Source organism: Sphaeramia orbicularis, chromosome 17, assembly GCF_902148855.1.
Source record: "Sphaeramia orbicularis chromosome 17, fSphaOr1.1, whole genome shotgun sequence".
Lineage (NCBI taxonomy): Eukaryota > Metazoa > Chordata > Actinopteri > Kurtiformes > Apogonidae > Sphaeramia > Sphaeramia orbicularis.
This window is the reverse complement of record NC_043973.1, coordinates 33,583,732-33,611,435: the sequence shown is the minus strand read 5'-3', so window position 1 is coordinate 33,611,435 and position 27,704 is coordinate 33,583,732. Positions and strand designations below refer to the sequence as shown.

The 27,704-nt window shown below is 36.6% G+C and overlaps 1 protein-coding gene across 1 annotated transcript in view; it reads right to left on the bottom strand.

The window, feature by feature from the left end:
* LOC115436797 (choline transporter-like protein 5-A) overlaps positions 1 to 27,704 on the bottom strand; it is an 81,086-nt gene that overhangs the window by 30,404 nt on the left and 22,978 nt on the right. Inside the window, exons 3-7 of the mRNA XM_030159736.1 lie at positions 22,915 to 22,988; positions 10,995 to 11,079; positions 4,645 to 4,729; positions 3,343 to 3,471; positions 774 to 834 (exon numbers count right to left, since the gene is read on the bottom strand). Of these exons, the coding sequence (XP_030015596.1) occupies positions 774 to 834; positions 3,343 to 3,471; positions 4,645 to 4,729; positions 10,995 to 11,079; positions 22,915 to 22,988 (434 nt within the window). The remainder of the gene's footprint in view (positions 1 to 773; positions 835 to 3,342; positions 3,472 to 4,644; positions 4,730 to 10,994; positions 11,080 to 22,914; positions 22,989 to 27,704) is intronic.

The window sequence follows — 27,704 nt, the reverse complement described above, 5'->3', positions numbered from 1 at the left end:
TTTGCTCCAAGTGGAGGAGTTCCAGTATCTTGGGGTCTTGTTCACAAGTGAGGGAAGGATGGAGCATGAGATTGACAGACAGACGTGTGCAGCGTCTGCAGTGATGCAGTCACTGTATCGGTCGGTTGTGATTCAGAAGGAGCTGAGCCGAGAGGAGAAGCTCTCGATTTACCGGTCAATCTATGTTCCTACCTTCACCTATGGTCATGAGCTTTGGGTCAGGACCGAAAGGACAAGATCCCAGATACAAGTGGTCAAAATGAGTTTCCTCCGTAGGGTGGCTGGGTGCACCCTTAGGGATAGGGTGAGGAGCTCAGTCACCAGGGAGGAGCTCAGAGTAGAGCCGCTGCTCCTCCACATCCAGAGGAACCAGCTGAGGTGGATCACACGTCTGTTTCGGATCCACCTGGACTCCTCCCTGGGCATGTCCCACCGGGAGGAGGCCTCGGGGAAGACCTAGGTCACGTTGGAGAGACTATGTCTGTGGGCTGGCCTGGGAATGCCTCGGGATCCCCCTGGAAGAGCTGGAGGAGGAGTCTGGGGAGAGGGAGGAGTCTGAGGAGAGGGAAATCTGGGCATCCCTGCTTATAGTTACCCTTGTGACCAGGCCCCAGAAGAAGCGGAAGATAATGGAGGGATGAAATCACATTGTCATAATCATTTAGTCCAACTTTATGTAAATGTTTAGGTGAATCTTACAAGAAGCATTACATTCAAACATGTTCTGATTTGCAGCAGGTTCTGTAGATGTGACTGAAGAGTTTAATTCTTACATGGTCTACTTGGAACAATCATGGAGGGACAGTCCTCATCACGTAGAACCTGAGAAACCGGCTGAAAACACACAAACAGGAAGGTTAAAACAAGCAGACGTCAATTAAGTACCTTCTTTACATGAGTAGAAGTAAAAACGTCTTTATTCAAGTAAAAGTACAAAAGTTTGGGCCCTTAAATGAGTAAAGGGTACAAGAATTTAGCAGGTGACATTTTCCCTCTGTGATCAAGCATCTATATTTTCACAATATTTTATTTATTCATTTGTCAATAAGAGTTATTGAAATTATTGTCACTGTCCAAACTGTTGGTCATGACTGCTATGACCAACTCCTCCATAAACAACAGGATGGTCTTTTCTACATATTATTGTCTGATCCATGTTGGTTGAAACTGGTCTTGATGATCATTAAAGATGATTTAATGTGAAATAAATTATGAGCTTATTATTTTAAGTTATAAGGCTGAAAAGTGTGGTTATTTTGGTCTTGCATAAGTCTAACATTGTCAAGATGTTTTTTTTTCCTAATTTGTACAGATACAGAGGCAGAAGCAACAGACACGCTTGTTTAGGGTTTTAATTCTGTGTGCCACTGTAATTACATACAGTTAAAGTATAATAATACATTTCTGTTGTAATAAGTCAGTGTTCTGAAACAGAGCAGCAGGTAATTACAGATGGAGGAACACTAACAAAAGATCATATTATAACATTATTTACTGGGGTCACAGTTTATAGTGGTCAGTTTTATGAGGTAAATCCTTATTTCTGGACACTAGACATAAATATTCATGTACTTAAGTTTTGTGTTTTAATAAAATGACCTCTTTCACCTCCTCTTGGGCCTTCAGTGACTTCCACAGACACAGCCGTAGATGACCTTAATGTTAATATATTTCTTATTGTCTGGTTGTGAATCTCAGACATTTAACCCTTTATTGGGTAAGTGACTATTTTTGGTAATTTCAGCATACATTGCAAGACAGTGACAGCAACGGTTACAGTGAGACAACAATCTGGGGTCAAATGTGGTGATAGGTGTGTGTAGCAGCACTTCTGCAGTTCTAATGTTCTAAAACACATGTTCCTTTCACCTTACAGTCATTTTTCTTGTATTTTCATATATATATATATATATATATATATATATATATATATATATATATATATATATATATATATATATATATATATATAAAGAGAGAGATATAAAGATATAGAGATATATATATATATATATAGATATAAAGATATAGACGCACAACCAGTCAAAAGTTTGGACACACCTGGACTATTTACACCAGTGGTTTCCAACCTTTTTTTGGCTCGTGACCCCATTTTAACGTCACAAATTTCTGGTGACCTCAGACATTCAAAACTGAGTCTTTTTTTTTTGCCAAAATTAATTTGTTTTTGATCATGTAATAGTTTGCTATATTACATTGCAAATAAATGTTAATTTCAGATGACATTTAGGCTATATAATGTATATAATGCACCTTTTTGGTGTCTGCTTCTCAATTTCTCTTGGAGATGTCTTGGGCCAAGTGGACGAAGAAATCTTCCCATTCTCTATTTGGTCTGGTTTTTCTGATTGTGTCCAAGCAGGTTGAAGCGTAGTAACACATGCAGTCACATGATCGAGTGAATCAAGATATGCCCTCTCAGATATTATATCCTGCATTTTATTTGAACTTGTTTTTATTAGAAAAAGTGTGTTGTTTTAATTATAATGAAATATATACTGAATCATTAAAAAATATATTTGATTAGTCTTTTTTATTTTTTATCAATTACTAGAAATTTCAGGGGACCCCCAAATGAATTTAAGGCAACCCCAAGGTTGAAAAACACTAATTTACACTGTAGATTCTCACTGAAAGCATCAAAACTGTGAATGAACAAATATGGAATTATGTAGTTAAAAAAATGTGAGATAGATAGATAGATACTTTATTAATAACTCAAAACATGTTTTATATTTCAGATTCTTCAAAATAGCCACATTTTGCTTTTATTACTGCTTTGCACATTCTTGGCATTCTCTCCATGAGCTTCATGAGGTAGTCACCTGAAATGTTTCCAAAAGTCTTGAAGTAGTTCCCAGTGGTGCTGAGCAGGTGTGTCCAAACTTTTGACTGGTAGTAAAATCTGATTCCTGAATCCAGTGATTCTGTCCCACGTCTCTGCATTTTTCTACTCTTTTTTTTTTTTTTTTTTTTTTTGCCACTTATGGGTGAAGAACAACCAAATATGGTAACTTCATTTGCCTTGATTTTCTACATGACAATGAAAAAAAGAATTGACAAATTTCATAAAAGTAAAAGTCTTGTTACATCCTCCAATAACACACACTAAGGTTAGAAATTTACTGGTTACTCTTAATTTGAATTTCAGTGTATTTCTGAGTGCCCTATTAAGGGTTAAATAAGTTGTAGATGTAACTTTCTCCCTCATGTTCTAAATGTGTAAAAATGCAGATTCAGTCAAGGTATCTGTGCTCTGTGGTTGGTAAAAACTGCTACATGTCAAAGTCATAAATAAATGTGATGTGCTGGTACAAGTACCTTGTTGGGGGTGTTAAAGCCGGGTTTACAGAACTCTCTGTAATAATCCCAGTAGCTCCTGCTCAGCTTGTGTTGGAGCTGCATCTCAGTGTAAGTGGCAAACTTATCTGGGCACTTGGACACACACATCTGAAAGAAAAAGAGAAAATGAAACATGGTTATTTCTCCTCAGAAGCTGCCTGGATCATTTATGAAAAGTGTTCTACTGTATTTTTTGTCAGATGACTAACATGACTAAGGATGTTGCAATACTGACTTAGATGTGATTTCCATTGTCCACCAATAGGTGGCACTATATGAGTCAGATTTTATATTCTTCTATTATTTCATTCGGGGTGGGACTATTACAAACACGTCAAGTTTGGCGTCAATTAGATAAAAAAATGGCCGAGTTATAACAGCTGCATTTTTCACAGCAATACGTCAAAATTCACTGGCCTGCCCTGAACACATCAAAGGTCACCCTCCCAAACTGTCCATACCTTTTCATCTACAACCTCTTAAAACTTAACTGACCAAGTTTGAAGACAATTGAGTTAAATCCCTAGGAGGAGTACCATCCAATAGAAGCTCAGAGAATCACCAAAAATGGCCACAAAATTCAAAATAGTGGACTTCCTGTTGGTCTGACATCATCAGCCCCACTGACTTTTCTGTAGATCTTATAAACATGTATACCAAAGTTTGTTCCCACTGGAGTGTGTGGTCTTTAGGGGGCCATACTGAGCCATTTTTGGAGATTTGTCAAAAAACCCCATAAAATTTAAAAAAAAAAAAATAAAAAAAAAAATAAAAAAAAAAATAAATATATTTATTTATTTATTTATTTTTTTCCCGCACAGCCGCCTGGTGGCAGGATGAAAAAGCAACAAACATGATGCGGAAACGGCTGGAGGAATATGCATAGAGGGATGCAGAGCTCCAGCTGTTTCTGTGTCGTGTTCGTTCCAGCTGCCGCTGCCAGGCGGACACGTGAACCTCCGTTTCCCACAATGCACGTCGTGACAACATTTCAAAGATGCCCGAGTTACCTACGGGCTCTGTTTGTAAACACATGGTTTGTTTCTGGTGGATAGAACTAAGAAACTGTTCACCATGAGGAAGAGACTCAGCTGAATAATCACCGAAAGACTTACAGATTCACAATACTGAGGATATGACTGAGGTTTGACAGATTTGATGAAAAATTGGTCACGAAAGTCTCCCACACCTTTAGTGTGAAGGTTCATTTTGTTCATTTAGTCACAGAAAACACTTGACAACAGAACAAACATTACTATTTTCAGAGCATGCAGTAAATACCTGGGTTGTGGGGCACTGGAGGTTGATGAGTATGGCAGGGTTGGCACATTTCAGGATGTTGAAATAGAACAGGATCGGTTTCTTCCTGAAACAGAAACATGAGAGAATAAAATGGTGTGACATTAACTAAGGCAATATTTACTTTTTTCCTCCACCCTGTTTTTCAGAGATGAAAAGTCTTATCAACATGAAATATGTCTCCTTTACACCCTTTTCACATAGATGAAACAAGAATTATTATTAATATTATTATTATTATTATTATTATTATTATTATTATTATATATTATGATATACCACACTGTCTTCATCCGCTTATCTGTATATATTATCATTATATACTCATGATATACAGTAGTGTAAAAAAGGTTATGGACAATGTTCAAACTTTACACAATCTCAAATATTTTCATAACATTTAAGGAAAAACCTTGTGTTTCAATAAAGTTTGGCTGCATCAGACAGACACAAACATGCTTTTTTATTTAGTGTTAACAAGATAATATAATATGACTAAATTCTTGACAGCTTCAACATGCTATGCCCTGGGTGTGTTTCATTATCTTGTGGAAACATTTGGTTTTGACCTCCATGGAACACAGCATGAAGATTCAAAGATTCTTAATTGTGAATTCACTAGATGCACAGAACAGATAATTAAGATACTGTGTCTCTCTCACCTTGTTAAGTCATGCATTTATTTATTTATTTAAACTTATTATTTATTGGAGACAGACATTCAACATATAATCATAAGACTTACACTGTACATACTTTCAGTTTGTTGTCTTTTGAGTATCACATCAGATTGATTCATACCAACAGATCTACACACAAATAAACAAAACAAATAAAATAAAATAAAACTACCGGGTGGAGGGGGGGGGGCTTGCTCTTTTGATTCAAAACATTATGAGCAACACAGTTGACCATCTTTAGGGGTTTCTCTCTCTGGAATCTTAAACTATCAGTTAGAACTAATTGACAGTGATACCCTTAACTACTACTGCTGCCAGGAGGATTTGAAGTATATTATCTCTACATTCAAAGCCCTCAGTCATGCAGTTAAAAAAAGAAAAAGTACAAATAAATTAAGAATAAATAAGCAGTATAAAGAATAAACTATAGCAGAATATACTGTAAAGTGTCAATCTGTCACAAATGCATGGGATAACCAAACTTTTTTCTTCTCCTGTATTTTGACTGTATTTGCCTGTATTTGGTGGGTGTTAAACTCTAGAATTCTCTTTATAATGAGCTGAAGGACTGTAAAAACATATTCCAACTGAAAAAAGTGTATAAAGACAGAACAATGACATTATATGAACGGTTATAAGTTTTTACATTTTACTTTGTATTTGTTTTGCATCTTGTGATATATTTATGTACTTATTTTGGTCTGGTATCATAATTGTTTTGCATCATTTCATCAGGTACATATATTCACCAATGTTTTGTTTATTTTGTATTCATTTTGTATTATCTTTGGATGTATTTTGTTTGGTTTGTCAGGCTTTAGCTAGTTGTGTATAGCTAACCATTAAGGCTATTATTATTTAGCAGGGGGTAGGAAATTTCAGATTTTCTTCATCCTGCTCCTTTTCAAGCATGGGTGTGTACATGTTTTTTTCACCTAATGATTATTAAATGTTTGCTGATGAAGTGCACAACCATGAACCAAATAAATAAAATGAATGAATGAAAGAATGAAAAAAGCTGAACAGCATGTAGTGAACACAAACCCCCAGCAGAGGGCAGTGCAAGCAAGAGAAACAACTACCACTGCCTTTGTTTTCTGAGCTCTTTGTGTGTCTGCATGTGTCAGAATCCTAAAAACCTGACACACACACACACACACACACACACTCTCTTATCAGTGTGTTGCAGGCCGGTGAGCTGATGGCTTCATTTATCACCACCGCTGTTCACCACTTTGATGAGGAGAGGTTTCTGTGAAGATGAGTGGCACAAAGAATGACACGCTATCAGGGACGGTCCACAGAAACAGATGTGAACAAGACTGAGCCGTAGAGTCGACATGCAAGTCATGTTTAACTCCAACACACAGTTAGACCTTTGGATCCACAGAAGATGGAATAAGTCAACGAGACCCCCCCTTCATAAATGGAACTGTTATTAGAAGTACAGACGTCTTCACAGACACGACAACACAATAAAGATGACAGTTATAAACACAGAAAGATGAGAAGAATGTGTGACCAGGAACTTCATTTGATCAGGAGATGAAGAAAACTGGAAACACAACAGGATGGAGGAAATGTTTTCACCCTTTAACCCCTGACGTGTCTGTGGTGAGCCTTCTGAATGTATGATTTCTTTTAAATATTCATAAAAATTCAACCTTTTGCTCAATCGGAAAAAATTCAAAACATACTGATAGAATAGACCTTCTTCACATACAAGGTTCCTACAGGTTTCTACAAGCTAAATTTAAGACTTTTAAAGACTACTTAAAGCAGAACTGAATGCATTTCACAGTCCTATTTTTCTTTTTTTATTTCTTTTTTTTATTTATTGGTTTAACAGGGACCATGCACGTTTATGAACATTGCTGTATAAAAAATACATCTACTGTACGTACTGTAAATATGCCAGAATTAGTAAAAATAACTTTTTCATCTGCAGTCCTTAGGCAGGTAACAGAACAAGACATAAAACAGCCAACATTAGTACATCACTCATTCACTATAAATTAAAAAATACAAATAATGACAGGCATCATCAAAACAAAAAAAACAAACAAATAGACATAGTATGATCACAGGGGCATTAGCCTACACATTCAACACTATACTTACATATAACTAAACAGACAGTGTATGGGTGATGAAATATATGTCAATTAAAAATGAATACTAAAAAAACAAACTTTGTCACTCCTAGAATTTAGGAAAATGTATTAACATCAGCAGAGATTAAATATTACACTGTTCACAGAACTGAATGTTCTGTGATCATTTCTCTGCAAAGTTAGATAATTGTTTCCTATTTTCAATATAAATTGTCGGGTTGGAACGAGTGAAACTGAGTCAACTAATGTTACTTTCTCTCTAGTTTGGACATTTAATACACACATTTAAACACAAGACAGAACAAGTTTATGCCAACAGAACTTAAGGCCTACCATATCAAATTTAGTACTTTTTGAATACTTTTTTTAAGGTATTAAAAGACCCTGCGGGAACCTTGTATATACATCTGAGCATGCTCAGTGCACCCCCAAACACAGAGCAGTGAGACCGACTCGCTATAAAAATAGACTTCTTTTCTTTTTTTTTTTTAACCACTGTTCTTGTCATTTTTTGTTTTTTTACTGTTTGCAGCATTGTGGTGATTTTCTTTTTTTTCTGTGTTTTTACTGAGTTTTGACTGTGTAATTTCTTTTTGGAATTCAACCAGGTGTCAAAAAGCAGCTGGACTGATTTAGAAAAAAAGGGCCCCAAAACTAAAACTACTGGGCCCAAATTCAAATCCTTGTTCAGTTCATGTTCAACATCCTAAATTTCTTACTGATATGCATTCTGAGTGTCTTATTGAGTAAAAACCTGTCAAATTTCAGTTCCTCTCTTTGTCTTTTCCTGTTCTTCCACCTGTTTTGACCCTAAAACACACAGTAAAACAAAACCACTGAAGAAAAGGAACACAAGCACATACTCACAGCAGCTTTTATGAACCTGAAACAGATGCAAGTTTATCTAAAATACTGCCTCAGGGGTTGAAAGGTTAAGGTGTGGTTTTACTTTATCTTCTGTTGTGGAAAAAGTTCATACCATATGTTTTTTCGATATAAAAACAAACAGCATAAATGCAAAACTGAGCCACAGTACTAAAAAAACAGCAATATGTGGAGTAAAAATGAAGGCTTTTTGTAGCAAATGTATCATTTTCCCTCTTCTTTTGAAAGAATAAAAGGTAAATCAACTTATATTATCTTGTTATATTCTGCATCACTTCTTCTGTACTGCACTGAATTGCACCGTGTTGGATCAAATATTGAATGGCGGTGCATCGCATTAGGACTGTATGGTATGGTGTCGGTGGCTGCTTTAAATCTACCTTTAATGTATTGGCTCATTGATGATGCATTGAGATGCTTATTACACTGGCCTCAGGGATGGAGGTGCACATCCCAAAAACACACATCAAGGACCAAATGGATTCTGTGACTTTGTCGTCACTATCAGCCATGACTGTTTCACACTGTGTGAGTAGATTATACAAGGTAGAGGTAGAATAGTTCAGGAAAATTAACCCTGTAAAGCCTGACTATTCAGCCTAATGTGATCTCAAGTGTCTTTGTTTTGGTGTGAAAGTTAAATTACTCTATGAAAATATGAATAACCTGAACAACCATGGACACCCTCAAATATATATTAAAAAAATAAGTGCAATTTCACCAATATTATGTTGTAGCTTATTGTGTAAATGCACATAAATCAATATGTGTGTAATAACACTTTATCATATACCTTGAAAACATGAGCAAATCAGCACTTTTGTCATTTGTTTTCTAATTGATCTTATTAGAATATGTCACATTTAGCACATTTAACCCTGTAAAGCCTGAACCATTAAATCATTGACAGAAAATTCAGATTCTTTGAAACTGGAGCCTTTATTGGTCCTTCTGAACAACCAGAATTTTTTTTTTTTTTTTCCAAATATCAATTTCCATGTATGAGTTTCAGTTTTGTATCATATTTGATACATCAGGTGTTATGACCCTGGGTCATAATTTGTCTATTTATGTGTTCTATGTAGATGTGTTTTCTGTTTAGTGTGTGTGTTCTCCCCCGTCCTGTAGGTGTGCTGCGTCCTTTTGTCTGTTTGTTTGATTGGTGGATCGTGATTGCCTGGCCCCTTTAAAAATGGCCCTGGAGCTTCCATCCATGCTCTCTCTTGCCTCCTGCCAGCTCTCAAACCTGTGTTTGTGTGTGTGACCGTCAGTCTTTGTGTGCTCGTGTGACGCTTCGATTGTACCTAGTTGTGAATTGTTTTTTTGTAAATTGATCCTTTTTCTGGTAGGGGAGGTCGGCTCTTTTGTTTTCCCGTTTTCTCCTGTTTTTGGTTAGGTAGTTAGGTAAGTTTTCTGTATTTTATTTCTTGCATTTATTTTAGAGTAGGCAATTTAGTTTAAACTTCACAGAAAATAATTTGTTTGTTGTTTTAGCCGCTCCCTCCCCTAACCCTTCCTTAGTTGTTGAGAAAAATACTAATAATAAATATTGTAAATTTTTAGTTTTGACTGACATGTGTGCTTGGGAGCTGGGAGGGGTCAAAGTACAGCACATTATGTTCGCCCTGGTAAACCCCTAGGCCGGGGCGTAACACAGGTCTCAATGCTCAAATATTATCTTTGTTGAATGAACAAAAACATGTCTAATAAGTTGTTAATTCCTTTTCCAAATGCTCCCAGTTCTTCCTCATTAATGTCAGTCTTGTAGTGTCACTAAAGGCCTCTGGTGAATGAACTCCTCCCCCTGGTGGATTATCTGCATATTGCAAGTATCTAATTGTATACATCAGGTTTTACAAGAGAAAAAATATCACACTGCATGTAGAGGGCTTCAAAACTCATGTATCAACTAGTGTTCAGAACTCAAACCTCCTCCTTCACCCTGAACGGTGTGCATGTGTGGATCGACTCTTTCTGTTTAAATTCAACAGTTTCCAGGTTGTCCCATACAGCAGAAACAGTTGAATCTTGGTACCAGTCATGTGTCTGTCCAATTAGATTCAATTCACATCAATATTAGTTGAGTTCTAATTTTAAATGTGTGGTAAATGGGATTTTCAATGTTCAATGGAAATGTCCGCAGAGTCTACATTCCACAGTGGATGTGGACAATTTAGTTCCAGATACAAGAGATTGTTCTAAGCTACGGGTGGATCCAATTGGAGGAGAATCGGAGTCGTTTGGAATTTTGGATGAATTTTGGAAAATGTCTTAATGATGACAGATGGAAAATTGTAGATGTTGTGACCTTGCTGTGACCTTGAACTTTGGCCTACTGGGACCAAAATGTAATGGGTTGGTCCCAGGGCCTAGGCCTATCTGTGGGGAAGATTTGGGAAAGATGGGGGGAAGAGTTTTACACTAAAGATGAAAACAAACAAACAAACAAAGCAAAGTGATCACAATACCTCCTGGCGGAGGTAATAAATATGATTCGTTCAGCGTTAAAGGGTTGAGAGTCCAATGTGTTAAAACTGCAAGATATAGGACTTAAGCTCTGGCTTGGTCTTGCTTTGTTGAGTACATTTTTAGTCTTTTTTTCCCATTTATTTTAATCTAACCTTTAACCAGGAAGGACTGTGTCCAGACTTACTCATTGGGGGTTCCCTTCTGACCACAGAACTGTCCATAACTGTCCGTAGGATGAAGCACTTTCCTGGGATCTCCATGTAACCAGGCTGAAAGACAGACAAAGAAAGAGAAAGACAGATGATTTTACAGTGAATCACACCAACAGGCAGCCCCCAGGAGTTAATTATTAAAGCTGATGTGTTTGGGTTTTAGTGCAGATACTGAATAAAGTGCTTAACCTTCATTTTTCATTTGACTTTAACTTGAATTCATTATACATACAGAGATCAGGACTTATTTACAACAACAATGAATTAGACATTAAAAACACATAAAAGGCAATTCATCACAAACATGATGAAATAATAATTACAGTCAGTAAAACACAAAAACACAAGAATCTGCTAAAACAGGAACAACCGAAAGTAAAATGTGATTGAATTAAAGTTTTAAAGTGAGTTTATATGTATTTGACCAACTTTTTTTTTTCTATTTTTGATGCTTATTGCAATAAAACATGTCCAAAAACCATGAGATTAAAAAAAACATACCTAAACCATGTTGTATACAATATAGGCATGTTACAGACCAGGAAGTGATGATATAAAAGAATAAAACCTATTGTATGGAGAGTCAAACAACCACAGTATGTGGTTTCTAGTGGTGGTGATTGTAATGATAACGGATGGATGGATGGATGGATGGATGGATGGAGAGAAATAAGACTTATTTCATGTCTTGAATCCTTTCACTACAGTGAACTGTGAGTATTTACTGGGGTCTACTTTCAGTGGCGGATTAATCCACAAGTTGTTGCACTAGTTAATAAATCTGGCAGTAGATGGTGAATGTGCGAGTCATAATCTTATACTTTCTTCTTCTTGTCTTTAGTGTGGATCGTTGTGTGAGAGATTTTGTCAAGGGATTTCCTGATTAAATGAGGTTAAATAAATAGATAAAATAAATAATCTAAGTGTGTCTGTAGTAAACATTTGAGCCAGTGTTGGTCATTTAAAGAAGACTGATGTCTGACAGAGCTCTTAAAGGGTTTGATCTGAAAATGGAGCTGGTTACTGTTGTGCTTTCAGAGGGTTAGGGACTGTATCTGTACAGTCAGATCTACAACTCTCCCCAATGATACAACAGTCACGGGAGGAAAATGTGTCAGTGTGCACAAGTGTGTGAATAAATCATGAGAATTTGTGCTTGTTTTCAACCCTGTCTCTTCCCTCAGCACCACAGCACTGCAGCGTGATGAAATCAATCTCAAATACTCATGATTTAGTCAGTTTTTAGTTTCACTTTTACCTCAATATTTCATATAGCGGATATTTGTGTATTTTTCCCATAGATATTAAATAAAAAATAGTCTAAAGAGAAATTTTATTTTTCCAGAAACTAAATACATCTGTCCTCGTATGTTTTACCAATATCAAATTAGTGATTATTTGGACCCTCATTGTTGTGTTTCTTTTAATTTTGGGTTTAAAGAAACTATCCAAGAAGCAAATAGTTGATGCAGTTGTTATATTTTTTTGGGAAATGCTATTACCAACAAAGCATAAAACTGATCCAATGGTGAAAAATCTGCTGTAATGTGCCGACAAACAAGGAAAAAGAAGAATTCTGTAAAATGTGATGTACAGATGACTGATTATTATTGCAAATTAAACCCTCTCATGATTGTAGGCTCTATTTTACCATAATTACAGACTCACTGTACGTCTTTTACCTTAATTCAGCTCAGTAACGTGTTGACAGTATTTCTTCTTCACATGATACACACGGGAGTAAGTACCTGATTACATAACTGTTATTTTTGATGACTTTTGATGGTCTAATAATTTTTTCCATGACTATATTATAAAAACCAAGTGGCCTCTGTGTGCATGTGTGTGTGTCCGGGGATTCACACTAAATCCGTACAGAGCGGGCTGCTGCAGTTTGGCATATTTATGTATTTGTGGTCAAGGAACAGACTAGCGAAAACGGCAAGTTGATAGGACTAATATTTTGGGAGATATTAGTAATTTTGGAGTACAACATAGCTTTGGGGGCAGCTGTAGCCTAAATGGCTGGAGAGTCGGCTTGTGACTGAAGGGTTGCCAGTTTGATTCCGTTGACAGGTGGAGAGTTGTTGGTTAATGTGCCACTGAGCAAGGCAATTAACCCCCCCATTTGGTCCCCGGGTGTCTGATATGGCGAGCCCACTGCTGCTAACATGCAGTGTGTGATGCATGATCTAGTGATGGGTTAAAGCAGGGCTGTCAAACATGCGTCCCAGGGTCCAAATGCACCCCCCCCCCCCCCCCCCCCCCGCCAAGGTTCCAATCCGACCCCTGGGATGAATTTACAAAGTGCAAAAATTCCACATTCAAGGCTGTCAAACTCATTTTAGTTCAGGTTCCACATACAGACCAATATGAGGATGAAGTAAAATAATAGCATAATAACCTACAATAAATAATGACTTCATATTTTCTTCTTGGTTTGATGTGAAGAAAATATTATATTATGCCTATAAATAATGACAACTTCAAATATTTGCCTTTGTTTTAGTGCAAAAAAAATAACTTTACATTATGGAAATATTTACATTTACAAACTATCCTGTAACAATAAAATGTGAATAACCTGAACAAATATGAACAACCTGGAATATCTAAAGAAAATTAAGCAAAATTTTAACAATTTTTTTGCCTGTTATTAAGTGTTTAGTGTCTCTGTAGATCTAAGCCATAATGCACATGGAGAAATGATAAGTTGAGGCATAATATTGTTAAAATTGCACTGATTTTTCTTAAGAAATTTCAGTTTTTTCAGGTTATTCACATCTTTGTTTTTTTTGGATAGTTTATAAAAGTAAGTATTTTCATAATTTCGTGGGGGGGGGTTTGCACTAAAACAAAGGCAAAAATTTGGAGTTGTAATTATTTATAGGTTTTTCTGTTATTATTTTAGTGGTTCAGTCCACTGCAGATCAAATCGGTCTGAATGTGGAACTTGAAAGAACAGGAGTTTGAGAGCCCTGGGTTAAAGGCAGAAGACAGATTTCAGTGTGTGGTGCATGTGTATGTTTACGTGTGTGAACTTCTACTGAAAAAATACAGATTCTATTTGATTCTACAATCATGTTGTCATACCTACAATGCTTTGGCAGTGACTGCTGGACAAATGCAGTACAGCATGCATGAATACACAACAGCAGAAAAACTAGCACATCTAGGACTCATGAATCCACAGGTCAATGTGCTGGTATTGTTATAATCTGATGAACAGCGAAGTGCATCACCTAGTGGTAAAGTTCAGTATAATACTTTGCTCCTGAAATTTTTGCTCTAACGCTATGAAACATGTTTGTTTCCATCCAGTGGCTAAATTTCATTCTGGTAAATGGGTTCCAGTGGTTCCCAACCTGTTTTGGTTTGTGACCTCATTTTAAAATAACAAATTTCTGGCGACCCCAGACATTCAAAACAGACTTTTTTTTTTTTTTTTTTGTTAAAATTAATTTGTTTTTGATCATGTAATAGTTTGTGATACTATGTTGCAAATAAACGTTAATTGTAAAGGACATTTAGTCTATATAATGTCTATTATTGTGGACAGAGGCAGTAAATCCAGGTGTAGATTACTGCACAAAGGGAGAATGTGATTTTCCTTGATTGAGACGTGATTTACAAGGAGGACAATTAATACTGAACAAACAAGAACTGAAACTATGAATTATGAAAGAGCTGCAGCATCTGAAACTGACCACAATGAACATTTGACACAGAAACAGAACCACAGTGCTGCAGTTTCACACTCAGTTTGTCATGTCCTTTATGGATTGGGATTATCTCTGTCAACTCAACATATTTTTATTAGTAAGTTTTTTTTTAAAAAATGTTGTCAGTTACTAGAAATTTCAGGTGACCCCATTTGAATTCCAGGCGACCCCACATGGGGTCCAGACCCCAAGGTTGAAAAACACTGGTTTAATCCATTTGATCCAGTTTGATCAATGCAACCTTTTTTAGTATATACACAACAGCATAAAAACTACCATATCTAAAACCCATCAATCCCCAAGGGTCTGGTTTGAGTAATAATGTGAACAACCATTTAAAAAACAAAAAAAACAAAAAAAAAATTGGATTTCAGCCAAAAGTCAGAGTTGTTCATTAAGCCCTGCAGTGTGAACGTAGTAATCGTTCCTCAGTGTTTTAGATGAACCTGTGCAGGGTGAAGCTCCACAGTTGCAGCTGAACAGGTCGTTTGAAAAGGAGCAGGTCGAATGTGTTTGGCAGGTGGACCTAAAAAAACTGGGACTGAATCAGGCTGAATGTTCCAGGAGAACGCTCCTCTTCTGTTCGCCTGATAATCAGTGTCTGCTGCTCTTTTTCAGGAAATGACCAATGCTGCAATCACACAACAAATTCAACAGGAATTGGGAATAGTAATTGAGTATCACTAACCATGTTCAGTTACAACTTGGAGGTAATGGAGCATTTGGATTCACTACTCTTCACAGAAATGACTTTTTTTTTTTTTTTTTTTTTTTTTTTTTTTAGATGCATATGGTTTTTTTTACCGCAATTTGTTGCTTTGCTGGTTTGTTGAAACTTCACAGATGATAGCATATCTTTTTTTTATTTCTAGAATAAATACCTTTTGCAGTATACTGTTGCTCATAAAGTTAAAATAAAATATTTTGACTCTTTCTCTTGAAATATGTGTAACAATGTGATTTATTCCTGACAATTAAAGTGCTCAGTATGCAATCATTGTATCTGGTTAAAGGTGATTACTAATGTGTATAAAGAGGAATAAAAAAAAAAGAGGAAGGTGGAGGGAGGGGGTGGGATGGGGTGGGATGGGGGGATAATTACCTGTGTAATTCATGCATTTCAGTCCATTGTAAAACATGCGTATAAAACGATAAAGTTGTTAAAAAAAAAAAAAAAGAGGAACGTGTCTGAAAACAAAATTATTCTAACTTTATGAGCAACAGTGTACATCTATTACAGAAAAACAGAAGTTGATCTACTGTGTGTTTTCAAGAAATCCAAAATTAACAACAAATGAGAGTTGTTAATCTTAAAATTTATGTTAATCACTGTTTTAAATGGGTTTGAAATCAATTTAAAAACAGAATGCTTAAGAATTGTTCCTCTAAATCAGGAAAAGTAAGACACTGTGGAAAAAAGAAAACATGTTTCTGCTTCGATTTAATTGCAGGCAGCATGAATAAATTATAACTCAACTGATTTGTGTAAATATTCATCCATTTGTAAATTTTTTCTGCCATTTAGGAGAAGTGATGAGATGACAAGGACGAATAATGTTGTAATTTAAAGCAGCTCATTTCAGCAGTTGATTTTAATAATGATTTGGTGCATATTATTATATTAAAGGCATATGATTACATTGTACATAATATAATATAATACAATATAATTTGATATAATATAACGTAACCCTGAACATTTGGTGAATAAAAATGTTATATTATGTTACATTACATTTTTTCCATAAATTTTCCTAAATAAAAACAGAACCCTTCATTCTAATGCAGACACTAACCCTGTGCTCATTAATACAGACTCTGTTACAGATAGAATGGATAGATTTTTAACATTTGGTGCAACAAAACCAGAACAAAGGTCCTCTGCAGAAAAAAAACAAAACACCATAAACAATGACAATGTAAAATTACTTTGTAATCATTGATTCTGGTTTAACATTTGATACATAAACCATCAGCTTTGCCTTTTTTTTTTTTTTTTTTTTAGATCAGTCTAATTGAAATCATTCCTGTCTGGCTTTCACTTTTGTAACTTCTATGAAAGAATATGATGTAGACGTGGTGGTAAAAAAGGTAAATATGTTCCTCATTTTGCTCATTTTAATGGTTTCACGTCTCACCAGTAAATAGAGGATGCAGCATCTTCGCCTCACAAAGCATCCACACACACCTGCTGTGGACAAATGTTTTTTCTGTGCATTTCACCCACATCGTTCAACCTGTGTTTCCTGATTGTTTATTTATTTTTTAAATATGTTTTAATGGTAAGTAATTAGTGCAAACAAATAGACGGCAGTGAGTAGATTATATTTGTGTTAGTGAGGACACATAAGACAAAGGAGATGGAAGCATGGGGGGGGTGCAGACGTGGAGGCGTGTGCATGTGTAAAGGTGATGTCATCCAGAATGATGTCATCCATGGGTTGTACAGTAGTGGGGATGGAGTGGAGTGATTTTTGTGTGTGTGTATGTGTGTGTGTGTATGTGTATGTGTGCAGCCATGAATGCGTATGATGACTGAGTGCAAAGTGGGATTAGTGGATGAAAATCCACTTTGGAGGATGATGTCACCAGTAAGACACGGGCACAACACACTCCTCACTGCGTATTCACAGCTCCATTAAACATGTGCACCCCGTACTGCTCTTTAAGAATGAGCTCATACTAGAATATGAGGCAAAACCCCCCCCAAAAAACACACCCAGATCATCATCATTATGCAGATTTTCTGTGGAGGGAACATAGGAACATGCCTTTACTGCAAATCCAAGAAAGGAAAACCAATAAAATCAGCATAAAAGCAACCAGTGTGTGTCCAGTTTGATATCACACTAGTAAAAAGCTGCCTGGCACAGATTATTTCACACTCACCTGCTGCTACAGCCGAAGCTTTAGGCTGCAGGAGTTAATGGTGATAAACTGGGATCTGGATGCCAGCGTGTTGATGATCAGCAAAACGGCTCCATATACTAACACGCATGAGCCAGATTAGACTGAAAACACATGTTTTCTCCCATCTGTTCCCTTTGTGTTAACATTTAAACTTGCACAAACCTTATTTTTGTTGATTAGAGGATTTTATTTTCTTTATTTTTCTTGTCATTTAACTGTGTTTATGTTGATTTTTATCAGAAAAGTTCAGATGTCTACAGTACAGCAACAGTTATTCTCTAAAGGGAGCATTAATGGTCAGTTTATCTTTTGGTAATTGGATTTTCTGTTCAGAAACAAAAGAAAAACCAGTGGTTAATTGATTTTCGCTTTAAAATAGAGGAATTAAAGTTGAATTTCAAGGTGTTTCTCTTTTTCAGTGTCAAAACAGATAAACCAAATTTAAAAAAAAAAGATAGATTTTTGTTTTCTTTCTAAAAACAAAGAAGAAAGTTACTACCTGACAGAAATGGAAAACGGACCAAAAAATGCCCATTTTTTTCTGAGACCAGATGTTGCCATTTTTAAGGGAACAGCGCTAATTCCAAGGTCTCAAAGATTCTTACGAACGATGGGTTTGTACGACTCTTCCAGTTCGTACAAAATCTGGACATCTTAGACATGCTCCCTCCATGACTGCCTACGAACTCCAGATTTCGTACGAACTGAAAGATTCAGACAAACCCATCAAATAAAGGAAAATCACCACAACACTACAAATAACAGTAAAAACAAAACATAATGTTCTGCACACTTTTAATACCCCCATATAGTGTATAAATATAGTAAATATAGTGTAAGTTTCTGTTGAAAGTCACTGCCCTATAATTTAGATTAGATTGTCTTTGTGTAAAACTTATTACATATATATTTATATTTGAAAGTACTCAGATATTATAACTGCATAAGGCCATTTGACCTTGAAAAAGTAGGTCAAGGTCACCTATTTTCAAGAGACATCCACAGGATAAATTTGGTGCAGATATTTCAATGCATTCTTAAGATAATGTGATTATGTCGTTGACTGGACATACAGACGGACAGACGACAAAATGATTACAATGTTGGCCAGATGTTGGCCGAGGGGTAAAAACCACAAGGAAAACTGTGGGGGGGGGAGCCCAAACTGTCTATTTTTATAGTGAGTCGGTCTCACTCGCTGCTCTGTGTTTCACCCCCCCATTCCACAGATGGTGAGGGGTGTACTGAGCATGCTCAGATGTCTATGGAAAGAACACGGTCTATTCTATCAGCATGTTTGGAAATTTTTCCTATTAAGCAAATAGTCGAATTTGTATGAATATGTAAAACAAATCATACATTCAGAACCACAGACATGTCAGGGGTTAAAGGGTTAATAAAGAATCAGAGTAATTCATGCTTTTCAAAATGACACCCTTGGTAATGTATGTTGTATCTCCTCAAATGTCTGCATTATTTCATCTTTGGCAGCTCACGAGTCAAAGACGATGCTTTAGGTGGAAAATTGGACTCCACTGCCGGAGCTGTAAACTCCAGAACGTCACTTTTGTTCTTGCATGAAAAGCTTTAAGTCAGCATCTTCCTCTGCTTCCTGCTGTTTCTGCAGGAGATGGTGAACATATCAAATCGCTTAAGCAATGCAAGAGATTTCCACAGCTCTGTCTTTGTCTTTTCCACTGCTGGCCCATTGAACACCTCTCTTCATCTCAGGGAAAAGAAAACCCACAGATAAGCCTCCCAGCGGTGAACTGTCTCTCCACTACTTCCTTTCTGTCTTACTTTCTTTCTTCCTCTTTGATATTCTTTCTCTACACCCCCCCCCCCCCTCCTCTTTTTTCTCCTTCTACTTGAACCATTTTCCACTCACCCAATCAATGTGACTGTGGCACAGAAAGCACTGCTCCCCACAGCAAACGGCTCAACACCAATCACAAAGCAAAGAGGGACAGAGCTAAAGGGAAAGATGGGAACGGCCTCAGTTCTAGATGAACGAACGGTGGGAATCGTGTTATCGAAGCATCTGAAGAAAGATAAAAGACAGCTGAATATGCTGCAACACAATAATCATCTACTCGCATTTTACAGGGGATATTAAAATACCCATTTTCTGTTTTTATGCATTATGTATTTGTTTATTTCTCTGTTCGAAGTAAAAACAGAATTTATGATGAAAACAAGCGAAAAGCAAATATGATCAAAAGGTTTATTTGTCATTTGTCTTGATTGATTAATTTGTTGTGAATGAGGAGCTTACTTATTGCAGTGCTTTATCATTTTTTTTGCATCATAAGACAAAAAATCCATAATTGCCTTTAAGAATATTTCAACTCAAATGATCTGAGAGAAAACAAGAGGTCTTGGCACTTATATGGAATAGCTTTTTTCACTCTGATTTTGGTTTCTGCTGCTTTAATGTGTTTTTTTTTTTTTTTTTGCTGTTTGACCAGTTCGACAACGGAATAAACTGTGAGAACCAAACCATCTATCATCTAGTCACATTTAAAGACTAGCATGTATCTTTATTAAATCCGGTATGCTAGGTGACATTTTGAACTAATTCCATTGATGGTTTCCTTTTATCTTTTTCATTTATCTTTTGGCATTTGACCAACGTCACTGACTTAAACTGTAGTTGTAATGCCACTGACAGCCACTAGATGCCTCCCATAGACTTACACAGACCTTCCCTCCGAAAAATACTTTTCAAGGAATCATTCTGGTTTCATTTGTTACCCCCCCCCCCCCAAAAAAAAACAAAAAAAAACAAAAAAAAAATTGAAGTCATACCAAATGTGGTTTATAGACTGCCAGTGACTGAGAATATATGTGGTTACAATTTGGGAAAAGTGGGTCAAACTTCCAATTTTTTATGAATTTTTCAAATTTTTTTTCTCAGATTTACTTATAAAGGGCGAAATTCCACATGTCTGTAGTAGCAAAACTATTGGTCGAATTCATACCAAATTGACTTTATAGATTGCCAGTGACCCAGAACAGATCTCATTGTATTTTTGGGAAAAGTAGGTCAAAGTTCAAATTTTTTATGAATTTTTCAAATATTCCTGTTTACTTATAATGGGCAAAATATGTGCAAGGGGCGGGGTTTGTTGCACCTGGCTGGTGGTTCTTCCACCTGTTTTGACTCTAAAACATACAGTAAAGCAAAACCACCGAAGAAAAGGAACACAAACACAAACTCAGACGCTTCTATGACACTGAAACAGATGACAATTCACAGCCGCACGTTTACCTGGAATAATGTCACAGGGGTTAAAGCAGTGGTGTAGAGGTCCCTGGAGAAGTGGGTATACTCTGTTTTTGCCTTTTTTTTTTTCTAAAGTATTTTCAGAAAAACACTGTTTTAGAAATGGTGACAAAAGACTCTATTTAGTTTACCCAAATAAACAAAAGTAGTATTTGTTCACTATTACAAAATGATCATGACGTGATCAGGAACAGTTTGTAGGTTTGACTGGAAACACAAGCAGCTGCAGGAATGGAAATGGATTCAACATGAGGCAAACATAGGATAACATTACCCTTTCATAACGTTAGCCTTTCATAACGTTAGCCTTTCATAATGTTAGCCTTTCATAACGTTAGCCTACTGGCATAGCTGAACTACTGGCGACAAAATCTCTCCTCTAAATGTGCAGTCATATGGTCAGTAGTTTAAAACAGTAACTCATTCTGAAACCACCTTCAAACTGACCTCAGAATTATGGATTCCATGAAAGTAAGGGTGTATTCACACCTACCACATTTGGTCCGTTTCAAACGGACCAGAGTTCGTTTCCCCAGAAAGTCCGGACTTTTTTTTAGGTGTGAATACAAACATGCGAACTCTGATTCAAACCAAACAAGTCCGCTTCCAAATGGACTGTGGGCCGGTTCACCTCTGGTGTGAATAGAACTGACCTTGAACTGAACCGAACCAAGGAACCTTGCGCCTTTTTGTGCTTGACGAGCCACCGTAGCCACTGGAAGTAGCCGAGGTTTACGGGTGGTCAGAGCGAACAGCAGCAGCCATGAGCCGTGGACATACATGGAGCAATGAGGAAACCGAATGTGCCATTGACATTTGGTCAGATGCCTGTATTATGAAACTGGCTCCAACTGAGCTTTCCTTGAGTGTTAACATTATTTTCGTAAATTTGTGTCTGTAAAAATACAATTTATATTCCGAAAATGATAACTGTATGTAGGAGTACCGCGATTATTTTCATCAACACCGGCTGTCTCTGATTCACCTCACCCCCAACTTTTCTGTCCAATGCTAGCGCAGTTCGTCACATGCGTGCTTCTGTTCACGCATTTTGGTCCACTAGCAAAAAGTACAATGTGAATGCGATCTGACCCAAATGAAAAAAATAAAGTCCACATTTGATCCGAATCAAATAAGCAGACCAAAGGACTTTTCAGGTGTGAATACACCCTTAGTTCTCTCGATATGTGTCACTCACTTGAAATACGTTTATTCTGCCTTTATTGTTCGCATTTCTAATGATCACGCATCTTTCAATGAGTCGTGCAGTGACCTGTCAATCAACTGGGGTGGAACTGGCACCTGAGGAGGTGTCCAATCAGGTTCCAGAGGTAGACAGCGCTAGTTAGCAATGTTTTCCTCGGCATGACCCGCCCTACTCTGCCTCTGATTGGCTCATCAGTCCTCATGCCTAAAGTTAACCAATCTAATCAGTGAAGGCAGTGAGTTCTAGCCAATTAGAAGCAGTGTAGGGCGGGTCATGGCTTCACCATCCTAAGAGAAAAAATGGGAAATTTGACTCAGATATACGACTGAATGGTGCACATCAGGGGGTTTAGAAGTGGGTATACACAATACTGACAGAAAAATACGTGGGTCTGCTCCGTATACCACCGTATACCCTGGACTACACCTCTGGTTTAAAGGGTTAATGAGCACGCTACAAACTTTAAGAGCTTCATTCTTGGCCCATACTCACACTTCCACAGACTTTATGATAATCAACGCATTAGATTTTGGTAATCCTGCTGACCGACAGTAACAAAAATATAGTTTCCCTAATGCAATAGCAGTATCACTGTGTGTGTGTGTGTGTGTGTGTGTGTGTGTTTAACAAAGGGAGCGAACAACAAGAAACAACAAAGGCTGTACTTGTGGAGATGTATTCACTAGAGCATATTGTGCAAGAGGAGTTTGATCCAAGAGTGGTGTGTGTGTGTGTGTGTGTGTGTGTGTGCGTGTGTGTGGACTCACCCACTATCCCCAGGGCGACGTATGAGAGGATGACAATGATGAAGATCAAACAACATAGCATATCAGTGCAGCTTCTGGAGAGATAAAGACAGAAGCAGACACCAGTTAACAGGAACATTCTAAACACACTGACTTTTCAGCATTTTTAAATTCTGTGATTATTACTAAAGTGAAGCATTGTGAAACATGGTGCCACGCAGGACACTAATCTGTTTTTTCTTCATTAATGACTTTTCCTGTCGCTCTGCTGAGGGCAAGATAAAGAATTAAAAACCAGAAATGAGACAAGGGTCTGAGCTGAGGGGAGAGAGTAATGACAGAGATGGAGAGAGGATGGTTTGAACTGTTCAAGAAAAACAGAAAATGACAGAATTAAAGATGGAATAAGACGGAGTGGCTGCAGATTCGCTCACAGTCACAGAAAGGAAAAGATGCAATTATAGATGGGAATGCAAAGTGTGTATATGTATGTCCATGTTAACGCTGGCATGTGTTCATATTTGAATCTAGTCGTCACATAATGAAAATTAACAGCTGTAACCATTTAACATCTATACTGAATATGGAAAAAGTTCACATCAAAAGCTTTAATCACTTAAAAAGTTACACATTTTTAAATTCTGCACAGTAAAAAAGTCTGTCTTATCGAGGTTTACATCTTTCTGTGAGCACTGGAATCTTTTTCATTCATTTTAGTCATGAATTGTATTTATTTTTTTACTTGAGAACAGGGGTGTCAAACGCATTTTAGTTCAGGGGCCACATTCAGCCCAGTGTGATCTCAAGTGGGCCGGACCAATAAAATAATAACCTATAAATAATCAAAATTTACATATACCTTGAAAACATGAGCAAATCAGCACTTTTGTCATCTGTTTTCCAATTAATCTTATTAAAATACGTAACATTTAGCACATTTAACCCTGTAAAGCCTGAACCATTAAGTCATCAACAGAAAATTCCAGTTCTTTGAAATTGGAGCCTTTACTGGTCCTTCTGAACAACCAAAAAAAATATTTTCAAATATCAATTTCCATGAATGAGTTTCAATTTTGTATCATATTTGATACATGGGATCTCAATGCTCAAATATTATTTTTGAACAAACAAAAACATAAACACAAACCTGTCAAAGGCACCTAACAGCTTACTTAGAACTGGTGCGGACCAGGGGAATCCGACTGTTTAATTAAAAGATGCAGGCTCCGACTGTTGTGAAATGGGTTTGTTTTACCCTACTGGTGATGTGTTTTTGCCATAGTAATCCTGTTTGAGACAAAGGCTGAATTATACTGATAATAACATACCCATTTGAATATATTATACAAACCTGTCAAAGGTTTGCGTTATAAGGTCAAATAGTTAATTCTTTTTCTAAATGGTCCCAGTTCTTCCTCATTAATGTCAGTCTTGTAGTGTCACTAAAGGCCTCTGGTGAATGAACTCCTCCCCCTGGTGGATTATCTGTGTATTGCATGTATCTAATTGTATACATCAGGTTTTACAAGACAAAAAAATCACACCTACAGGGTGGGGAAGCAAAATTTACAATATTTTGAGGCAGGGATTGAAAGACAGTGTATGACCGATTAGTTTATTGAAAGTCATGAGAATTTATTTGCCACAAGAAAACTGACATAATAGAAAATGTTTTTATTCTATGTGTCCTCCTTCTTTCTCAATAACTGTCTTCACACGCTTTCTGAAACTTGCGCAAGTGTTCCTCAAATATTGGGGTGACAACTTCTCCCATTCTTCTTTAATAGTATCTTCCAGACTTTCTCGTAATAGTTTTGCTCATAGTCATTCTCTTCTTTCCATTATAAACAGTCTTTATGGACACTCCAACTATTTTTGAAATCTCCTTTGGTGTGACGAGTGCATTCAGCAAATCACACACTCTTTGACGTTTGCTTTCCTGATTACTCATATGGGCAAAAGTTTGTGAAAAGGTATGGATAATAGTGTTAGGTATGATTATGACATCAATATATGTTTGGTTTCAAAACAATTGACGTAGTGCCTGCTGAGAAAAAACAACTAAATGTTCATTGTAAATTTGGTTCCCCACCCTGTATCATGTAGAGGGCTTCAAACTCATGTATCAAATATGATACGTTTGGCATTAGAGGGTTAATTTCTGAAGCAGATAACTTAAAAAAAACCATGTAGACTGGTGTTATTACAGACATGCCCAGCAGGGGACATTTGGAGCTAAAGTGCTCTCTGTAGTCAGTGTCTTCAGTTCATTTATCTGTAGCCAAGTGTTAAGATGCATGTTAATCTGTGTTATGCGTCCAGAGATTTCTCCTAATCATCTTATCAATCCAGATCCTGTAGTGGGTCAGTACCGGTGCAGTCTGAACATGTCTGACTGATCTTGAATACACAACCACATATTTAGGCCTAAGATCAATATTTTATTAGAGAAATCAATCATGTGGCATCTTTCCAATAATGTGATTTAAGTCCATAGATCAGACAGAAAGCAAAAAGCCCATGAAACATGGAAAACATCTAGACGCATGCTTTGAAGAACGCTGCCATGCTTAAAATGAGGTACCATCAAAGTACTGAGCTCAACCAAGACATCTTTCAGAATTTGAAATGAGATTTGTAGTTTATCCCACTCTAATTTCCACTCTGCCTCTTCTGCATGCCCTCCTTCTTTCTTTAATGTTTCTGAAATCGAGCCGAGGTGGAGAGGAGATCTTAAAATTCAGGGATAAAAGTGGGTTCATGTCGTTTGTGTATGAGGAGGCAGAAAACCAGCAGGACGGCATGTGTCATAAAGCTCCAGAGGAAAAGAAGAAAAGAAAAGAGGCTGAAGCACACGAGGCTCATTTCAGGTCATTTATGTGAATCGAAGGCTCATAGAACGTACATTCATAACTAAGCACTGAATCCATCCTCATGCCTTAGATCACAGGTGTCAAACATACGGCCCGGAGCCAAAACCAGCCCTCCAAAGGGTCCAGTCCGGCCCACAGGATGAATTTGCAAAGTGCAGAAGATATTAACGGTCAAGGGCATCAAACTCAAAAATAACAGCATAACCTAAAAATAATGACTCCAAATTTTCTTCTTGGTTTCATGTGAAAAAAATAGTATGACATCATGCCTATAAATAATGGCAACACCATTTTTTTCCTCTTTGATTTATTGCAAAGAACATTAAATTCTGATCTCCTTTAATAATAAAATATCAATAACCTGAACAAATGTGAACAACCTGAAATGTCTAAAGAAAAATAAGCACAATTTTGACAATCTTCTGCCTGTTTTGTGCCTTAGATCTGATCTGTAATGCACATGTAGAAATCATAAGTTGAGGCAGAATATTCATCAGATTTTTCTTACTATTATTTCTTTTTATTTTTCTTCAGAAATGTCATTTTTTTCAGGTAATTCACATCTTTTTTTTTTGGATAGTTTGTAAAATGTAAATGTTTTCATAATTTAATGTTATTTTTTGCTTATAAAAAATTTGCAGTTGTCATTATTTATAGGCTATTCTGCTATTATTTGACTGGTCCAGCCCACTGGAGGTCAAATTGAGCTGAATGTGGAACCTGAAAGAACATGAGTTTGACAGCCCTGCTTTAGATCAAATCCAAAACGCTGAATAATCACACTATCCACACTGTCCATTTGTTTGGACAAATATAATGAGAACAACAAAAATAGCTCATAAGAGTTTAAGAGCTGATATCTGCTAAATATTTTTACTACATAACACACTCAGAATGTGCATCAATAAGAGATTGAGGATGTTGAACATGAACTGTGAACTGGAACAATAAGTATTTGAAATTGAGCCCAGTAGTTTTTGTTTTGAACCTCTTTTTTTTTTTTATAAATTAGTTCAGCTACTTTTTGGCACCTGGTTGAACTCTAAAAATCTGTTACACGTTCAAAACTCAGTAAAAACACAATAAAAAACAATAATAAAGGAAAATCACCACAACACTGCAAACAACAGTAAAAAAAAGTTGTTTTTTTAAAGCCCAAACCGTCTATTTTTATTACGAGTTGGTCTCACTCACTGCTCTGTTTTTTGGGGGTGCACTGAGCATGCTCAGATGCCTATGTAAAGAACAAGGTCTATTCTATCAGCACACTTTGAAATTTTTCCTATTGAGCAAACAGTTGAAATTTTAGGAATATTTCATATAAATCATACATTGATCAGTTGTGTCAAAGTTACTTAAAGCTGAGAGGATGCAATTTTATTCATTTTATCAATTGTAGCAATTTTTAAAAATTATTAGACCACCCTTGTTTTCTTCAGTTTCTTGTTCATTTTAATGCCTGATCCAACTAAAGGTCCATTTGTTTGGACAAATATAATGAGAACAACAAACATAGCTCATAAGAGTTAAATTTCAGAGGTCATATCTAGACATTGTCCATGGTTTTCTTGATTGAAAACTGAAATGCAGGAGTTTGGCATTTGGCTTGAAGCGACCATATTTGGACAAAATGGGTGGAGCCACAGCTGTGGGAGGGGTCAGAGATGAGCTAATGCTAAATGCTAACTCACTGGCTCTGTAAACATGTTAACTTAAATTTCAAACACATTTTACTGTCTTGTTAGTAGAAGCAGTTAAATACAACGACAGTCAAGTCTGTCATCAATAAGTGCATTTTATTAAATTAACCGAAATTCGCAAAAAAGCATGACAGTAAGTCCAATACAGCGTTCTATTCACTCCATGGAAATCTTAGTAATGGAGGAAAAAATGTAAAGATAGACAAGATTACTTATTAGAAGAAACAAGTACTGGAAA